Below are 8252 nucleotides of genomic sequence, written 5' to 3' on the forward strand. Positions count from 1 at the left end.
AGAGAACTGGTGTTGTAGACGGTGAGGAGGGCCCATTCTGGACAAGCCGTCCTTCTTCGTTAAACCTTGATTCATTCTCTCATTCTCCTGCCATGAATCCCTTTAAAGCCTGGTTCACTATGGGTGGCAACCTTGAGTTGGGAAGCTGCTCCGAGTTCCTCCAAAAGCCTTCCCTTCTCCAGGAAGAACAAACTCGTTCCCTCAGCTTCTCCTCACAGGGCAAGTACTCCAGCTCCTGATCACCTTGGGGGCCTGCAACTGAAATTACTCAGAGTGATCTGTAGTGCTCTTCTACAGGGCCCCCAATGGATGCAGTATATGATGTGCCTGAACTCAGGCCTTTCTTCAAAGGTGGAGCCAAAAATACACCCAAGGAACTGCACCACAAAAGGGCCTCTGCTCTGCTTGTGAACTCTGTGGCCTCCATAGGATGAGCTCAGAGTCCCAGAGAGATCTGTTAGGGAGCAAGGGCTGGATCCAGAGCTCATCTCTTGGTGAGCAGTGCCAGTGGAGATGGGGAATGGTCTCTGAATTGCCTGCTCAGGGCTGTGCCACAGGTGACAGTGCTGATGAGAGATGCCCATGCTTCTGGAGGGGAATCTTAGGTACCAGGAGAGCTCAGGGGATCTCCAGGGACATCATGTGCCTTGGGGTGGGCAGTGAGTGGAGCCTCACACAATGAGGGACAGTCCATGGTGGAGTAACCAGAAGGTAAAGCACTAAACCCAGGTATGGAAAGGGAAAGGAGGGCTCTGCATTCCCGGAGAGGCAGTGGGGACCCAGGAGGCCCAGGGAAGGGGCACTGGAGAGTGACTCCTGCACCCTCAGTGAAACACCACAGGCTGGAGCTAGTGCACACCCAAACACATCTCCTGCCATTGCAAACGCCCTGGGCTCACTCTGAGCACAGGCCATGAGCTCCGATGGGTGGCAGCAGTATCAGTGGTGGTGAGCCCTGTCCATCTGGTTTTGCTTCCCACCCTGACCAGCATGGCCAGCGCAGAGTCAGGAGTCACCCTGTGGCCTCAGGGCCCCACAGCCCACTCGCTCTGCAGAGCAGCACCACCAGCCCAGTGCCCTGCAGGGAGCACAGGGGAGGATGCAGGAATGGCTGGCCAGGCCATCATGGACACATTCCTCTGGGGAAAGGCTCTCTGGGGAGCAGGGACGTCCCAGGAAAAGAGGAGGGAAGCATTCAAAGAGAGAAAATGAGAACAAGAAACAGGTTTCTCTGTGCACCAGCTCGGGGCAGGCAGCTCTGTCCCCGGGGCAGCAGGAGCTGCCAGAGGAGCTGCAGAGCCAGAGCTCTCATGCTGTGCTGGGCAGCAGGGTGGGCATAGAGAGGCTGCAGGCAGAGAGGGAGGGGGATCTGCTGGACACAAGAGCAGGGGAGACAGAGAGTGAGTGGCGTCATTGCGGGGCCTCCTCCCTTTTGCTGGAGAGCTGCCCCCTTGTCCTGGGGCCTGTCCTGAGTTACACTGTGGACATGCCTGTGCCTGGCCCTGCACCTCTTGAGTGCTGGCCTGACCCTGTCCCCATCCTGCTGACATGACTCCCCATCTCTACCTCGGACCTGCCCCCTCACTACAGGCAAGAAAGCCTTGGCAAGGAAAGCTGGGATCTGAGCAGATCCCAGAGAAGGTTGTAGGTACAAAAAGTGACTGCATATCCCCACAGCAACTCTTGCCTGAAAGCCAATTCAAAGGTGTAAGGAGGGCTTCAGATTTCAGCCCCTACCCACGTAACACTGCACACAGACGAACAGCTGAATGAAAAAGTGAGGGCAGCCACTTGGGGTCTGATTTGATGATGCACAGTTACGAGAGCAAGTGTTTCTGTATCCCAGCTCAAGTGTTTAAGCAACATTTGCCTCTGGGTTCCTGCTACAAAGAGGATGTTGTCGGGAGCAGCAAGAGCCCTTGTCCAGCCCCACTCTCCCTCATCCTCCTCTGCCTCTGAGCTGGCGTCCCACTGCCTGGCTGGGGCAGGATCTCCGATGTACGGAGAGGTGGGGAGAGTCGGGGGCCAGGGAGCTGCTGCCTGCATAGCTTGTCCCCACGGTGGAAGGAGAGGGGCCAGGGGATGGGAGCAAGGGGGCAGCAGGCCGGGCGGCAACAGGGGTGGGCAGGGATGCGGCAGGGGCCTCATGGAGGGGGCACAGACAGTGATGCTGCAGCACAGCGGCTGTCACCTTCACCTCCCTTGCAAAAGGTCCCGTACGGCCCCCGAGCAGGAACAGGCTGTTCCCCCATCCCTGTGCTGCCCTCCCGGCAGGATGGGACATGCAAGGAGGGACTTGGCCTGCACCATGCTCAGGGCCAGCTCCCCGGGGCTGGCACAGCTTGACCTGAGGCACCTCCAGCTCCTCAGACTCTGCTCCAGCATGGCTGGCACAGGGGCGAGAGCTTCTTGGGCAGGGCAGAGTGAGCCTGCCTGGGGCAGCATGAGGGGTAAGATGGTGTGAAAGGGGGGTAACAGGGGTAAGAAAACTCCCTCATGCATCCCGAGAGGCTCCATCTACCTCTTCCACCCTGCCCTGTGCTCCCCTCCTGCTGGACAAAGTGGAGCTCAGCATTGCCTGGGGACTCTCCTCACCATGGGGAGCAGAGGGAGGACCTTCACCAGCCCCACACTGCCTTTTCCACACCCAGCCTTTGCACTGGCACTTGTGCCCACTTCCCTTCAGCACTGGAAGCGCATGAAAATCCCAGCACTCCTACCCTCGAGCTGGCATCCAGCCTGAACCTGGAGCCTGGCTGCCCACAAAGGCATCACCTGTCCAGTGCACCACCAGGGTGGCTTGGGAGAGGGCAGCTCCCCTCTGCCTCATTGGGGCTCAGCATGAGGCCTGGACTGGGCACAGCTTTTCCCCAGGGGTCTCCTTGAAGAGCTACGCCGGGTAATATTCCACCTCTGCCCAAGCAGCACCACCAACACTCAAGGTGCCAGGATGGAAGTGCACAGACGGTGGAAGGGGGACGGGCTACCCAGGAGGACCATTGAGACCTTGTCCGTACACACAGGGATGGAGTGAGGAAAGCCAGAACTCAGCTGGAGATGGAACCAGAGACCTCGCACATGGAAAGGGCTGGAGTATTATTCAATGATTGTGAAATGATCTCCCAGAGTCTGCGGGATCCAAGCACCCGGCCCCTGACCAGTCCACGCTGGGCCCCCCACGGCTGTTAGCAGATAGCCGTGCTCCCAGATCTGCTGGGGTCTGGTGCAGAAGAGTGACCATGCAAGACTGGCCTTTTCCTCTCCATAGGGATATGGAGACCTGCAGGAGGACGGAGCTGGCCAAGCACCACCCCACAGCTGAGGTGAGCAGCCAGCGGCAGAAAGAGGCGATGTGAGGGGCTGGTCCAGGATGATGGTCGTGGGGCAGCTTCCCCAGTGTGTCCATGCAACACAGGGATCACCCTGGGCTCTTCTCTTCTGCACCCTCCATGTCCTGGTGCCTTTCCCAGGAGACCTGCATTTGCCTGCAAGCACACTGGTGGGTGCTCCCACACTGCTGTTCACACACAGGAGCTGCCTGCTGGCGTTTTGCCTCTCCCAGGCCCTTTCCAGCCCATTGTAGCCCCTCCTCAGCTCTCCCGACCTCCCCTGCCCTCTCCCCAGACCACCCAGCAGAGAAGCCCAGGCTGAGGGTGGCCCCACAGCACAGCCCACCGCAGGTGGCTGCAGAGCTCTGGGCACTTGCACCACAGCACCAGTCCCTGTCCAGGACAGCACCAGAGTCCTGGTCCCGGGGCTGCTCAGGCAGATCCTGCTGCCCCAGCGACAGAGATGCCTGCCTCGAGCTGGTGCACACAGGAAAGGGTTTCTCTTTGTTTTTCTCCCCTGCGCACACATACACCCCTGCTCCTTCCTGGATGTCCCTGATCCCCACAGAGCCTTTCCCCAGGAGAGTGTATCCATGCCAACCTCACCAGCCATTCCTGCATCCCTCCCCTGTGCTCCCTGAAGGCCCCTGGGCTGGCAGTGCTGCTCTGCAGAGCAAGCAGGCTCTGGGGCCACAGGGTGACTCCGCAGTGGCCATGCTGGTGAGGGTAGACCCAGCTGGACCAGCACCATTGCGCCTGACCACCCCCTCCCAGGCTCTCTGGCTGTGGACCATGCTGGAAGCAAACACAGGGCATTTCAAATGGCTCAGGAGGTGTTCACATGTGTCATTGGGCAGAATGAATGTGGGCTTTTTTTCCTTTTAGATGACATGAACCACTCTTGAGGCTCCCTTCCCTCTGCCTGCTGGGTCCCCACTGCTTCTCCTGAGATTTCTGAGCTCTCATTCAGTGCATCCTTCGGTTTAGCCCTTTACCTTTGGGCGACTCCGCTTGGTTTTGGGAGTCTCCACTCACTGCCCATCCCAGGCACATGCTGTCCCAGGAGATCCTCTGTGCTCTCGGGGTGGCTCCATATTCCCTTCCAGAAGCATGGACATCTCTCACCAGCCCTGTAATATGGCAGACAGTCCCCAGCAGACACCACTTGACCACTCACCTGCTCCAGGGACACTGGGCACCCACAAGTTACAGCTGACTCCAGCCCTCCTTCCCAAACACATCACCCTATGATCTCATGCCCCTTAGCCCATGGAAAAGCCAAGCACAGCAAAGGGCCTTTTCGGGTGCAACTCCCTGAGCACATTCTTGGCTCCAGCTTGGGAAGAAGAGCCCAACCTTCAGGCACTGTCCGCACGTAATCCCCTTTTATTACAGACATGCTGACTGGGAGATCTGCCCGGACACAGTGCTATGCAGATTTACGGAAGGCTTCCAGGTCAGACAGACAGGGTTTGTGCTGCTGGAGAAGTGGGATGAATTCAGCCATTTACAAACAGAATTATCACAGACAGAATGCCCAAAACACAAGAGTTGCCCAAGGTAAATTGGAAATCCCTTGTGAGGAGAGATGGGCAGCTTATTGCTGCTGAAGTAGTAGCAGTTGAACCAGTTTCTTCAGTGCGTCCTTGAGCTCCTTGTTCCTCATGCTGTAGATGAGAGGGTTCACTGTTGGAGGCACCACTGCATAAAGAACAGCCACCAAGAGATCCAAAGCTGGGGAGGAGAGGGAAGGGGGCTTCAGGTAGGCAAACATTGCAGTGCTGACACACAGGGAGACCACGGCCAGGTGAGGGAGGCACATGGAGAAGGCTTTGTGCCGGCCCTGCTCAGAGGGGATCCTCAGCACAGCTGTGAAGATCTGCACATAGGACAGCACAATGAAAATGAAACACCCAAAGACTAAACAAAGACTAACCACAACAAGCCCAACTTCCCTGAGGTAGGAGTCTGAGCAGGAGAGCTTGAGGATCTGGGGAATTTCACAGAAGAACTGCTCCACAACATTGCCTTGGCAGAGTGGTATGGAAAATGTGTTAGCAGTGTGCAGGAGAGCATCGAGAAAACCACTGGCCCAGGCAGCTGCTGCCATTTTGACACAAGCTCTGCTGCTCATGATGGTCCCATAGTGCAGGGGTCTGCAGATGGCCACGTAGCGGTCATAGGCCATGACAGTGAGAACAAAATACTCTGCTGAAAGTAAGAAAAAGAGGAAAAAGACCTGTGCAGTACATCCCCAGTAGGAAATGGCCCTGGTGCTACTCAGGGAATTAGCCATGGATTTGGGAACAGTGGCAGAGGTGGTGCCAAGGTCGAGGAGGGAGAGGTTGAGGAGGAAGAAGTACATGGGGGTGTGGAGGCGGTGGTCGCAGGCTATGGCTGTGATGATGAGGCCATTGCCCAGGAGGGCAGCCAGGTAGATGCTCAGAAACAGTGAGAAGTGCAAGAGCTGCAGCTGCCGCGAATCTGCAAATGCCTGGAGGAGGAACTCGTTGAAGGAGCTGCTGTTGGACATTTGCTGACGCTGGGCATGGGGGCCTGTCCAAGGAGGAAAAGACAGGGAGAAATTAGAGCAGTCTTCTGGGAGACAAACCCTTTGCCTTCCTCACAGAACCTCCCACTTTTCCCCCTCTCCTTTACCTTCATTCAGCTCCCTGGTTCGAGCTCCGCTTTGTGCTGCCTGAGTGTGCCATGCAGAGCAGGGGCCTCTGCTAAGGATTTCCAGAGGAGTCAGTGCTGCTCTGCTGGGGGGTGTAAATGGAGGAAGGTGACAAACATTTCCAGTTCTTTGGTGGGGATAGGAGGGGTTGGGCTCCATGAGCTGAGCTAAGGAGACTCAGTCCAGTGACCCAGTGGGAATATTCTCTGTTTACCAGAAGGAGAGAGGAATATAGCATTTGGACCAATCAATAAACCCCTACAATGGAAGAAGGCTCAGAGGAGGTGGGCAAAGGGCATGTGCCCATGAAGCTCAGGGGATAAGGTAGGCTGTCACTGTCCACAGCTGTTGCACAGAAAGCTGACTTTATCTAAATACAAAGGGGACCGCGACTGGAGGGTAACCTTGGTTTTAGATAAATAGCTATGTCAGTTGAGTGGATCAAGTGACTACACCCCAACTGAGTGGATCAGCTGGTGTCTGTGTTTTCCCCTGAGTTCATCAAAAGAGTGTGAATGTCTCCCTCAGTTAGCCAGACCAGCATGGGGGGGAGTGTATTCGTGGCTCAGCCCAACACGGAGTATAAAAACTGAACAACTAACAAAAGAATCTGCAAGAGAGCAATGGGATTGAGCTGGTTTCATTGCATGTCTTCCTTCCCGGCGACTGGGGTGCCCAGCGTTGTGGCGGTGATCATAGTATAGAGACCAGTAATGGGGATCACACTGGTATTGTGATTGAACTGATACTGCAATTGCTCTATTTTGCTAAGTGTAACTCACACTTGTATTGTGATTTCGGGATATTTCTGTGTCACTCTGCTAAATCAAAAGTCCTGTGTAACATCCAGTATCACCAAAGAAGTAAATTTTGATAGTCAACATTACACCGTCCATGTGTGGAATAGCTAAAAGAACCTGGTCAGAGAGGACTGGACTCTGACAAGCTCTCCTGCCAGCTGTCTTGGAAAGGGAAGATCCTTGTGAGGCATTCACCTCCCCTAGCTTTGCCCTCCTGAACACAGGTGTTTGTATCTGAAGCAGCCACACCAGCTCCCATTCTAGCAAGGCAGGGAAACTCTCAAGTGAAGGCAGTGGGTGCCCGACCCTTTCTGGATGTCCCTGTTGCAATGCGATAGACTCTCTCCTCACACCAATATACCATCTGCTCATCAGCAGAGACACAGGGGACTGACTCAGAAGAAGGTGTCTGCATCAGAGGGACTGACCATGACTTGCCCAAATCCTTCCTCTCATGGCGACTCTCTTTGCAGTTCCCTCTCATTCCCTGCCCATCTTGCTGCCTGGAGCTCTCCCTGCTGACAGCCCCTTCTCTATCCCAATGTCTTTTCCCTGACGGTGCTCACAGACCCCATCCCACCCTCTGCCCGACAGAAACCTACCAGGACAGGGCGCTGGGCAGAGGCATTGCTGTACTCAAAGGTCCTGAGGAGCAGCTCAGAAAATCCCTGACAAGGCCATAAAGGTGATGCTGGTGCTGTCTGTAGGCTGGGGTGGATTTGAAGGGGTTTGCTGAGCTTTCTCACAGACCTAGTGATCTCTGAGAGGGAAGGTTTGAGAGTCTCAGTCACCTGCCAAAGCACAAAACTCTTTCCTGTTTTCCCCTCCCCAAATTAGGGAACTCAAAACACACAGCCTAGAAGGAAAGCTCCTTCCCTTTCAAGTATCCCCTGCCTTGACTTTCCTTTTGAAAAGTGCCCTCCACAAATGTCCTCAGGGTGAGCTGGAGCTGTGAGCAGCCCTGACACACACACCACCCTCCCCACAGCACACTCAGCCTGCCCTGTCCGGGTCTCTCCTCCCACCCAGAGCTTCTCCCTGCAGCGCTGTGGGGAGTTTGCTGGGCAGGCTGAGTGCTGACCCTCGCAGGCAGCAGAGTCCCTGCCCGGGGCACACAGCACCCTGGGGGGCAGGAACACTGCTCTGAATGACAGCCCTGCATAGACCTCTGGCACACCCTGGCTTCACACCCATGCAGCTCTCCCTGGCAGAAGGCAGCAGGACACCCTGTCCCTGGCATGCTGTGGCAGAGAATCCCCTCCTGCACTCTGGAGAAGCCAGGAGAGCAAGCCTTATGAAAACTCTCTGTTATGGGCTGGGTTTAGAAGACCCCTCCAGCAACAGCAGTAGCATTGCCCTGCAGCCAGAGGCTTACCGTGCAAAGGGCTGTGAAGATTCCTCCCACAAGGAGCTCTCCTCTGGCCTCCCACTCCACACTCCCTTTCA

At 56.0% G+C, this 8252-nt stretch overlaps 1 protein-coding gene across 1 annotated transcript; it reads right to left on the reverse strand.

The window, feature by feature from the left end:
• Positions 1-4998: 4998 nt before the first annotated feature.
• LOC136994165 (olfactory receptor 14J1-like) lies at positions 4999-5517 on the reverse strand (the record flags this gene model as incomplete). The annotated part of the gene is made up of 1 exon (XM_067310411.1): positions 4999-5517. A coding segment is annotated over exon 1 (519 nt), but the record flags the coding sequence as incomplete, so codon positions are not given.
• Positions 5518-8252: the final 2735 nt, after the last annotated feature.

The sequence above is a fragment of the Apteryx mantelli genome, chromosome 24 (genome assembly GCF_036417845.1).
Source record: "Apteryx mantelli isolate bAptMan1 chromosome 24, bAptMan1.hap1, whole genome shotgun sequence".
In the NCBI taxonomy this organism is placed as follows: domain Eukaryota; kingdom Metazoa; phylum Chordata; class Aves; order Apterygiformes; family Apterygidae; genus Apteryx; species Apteryx mantelli.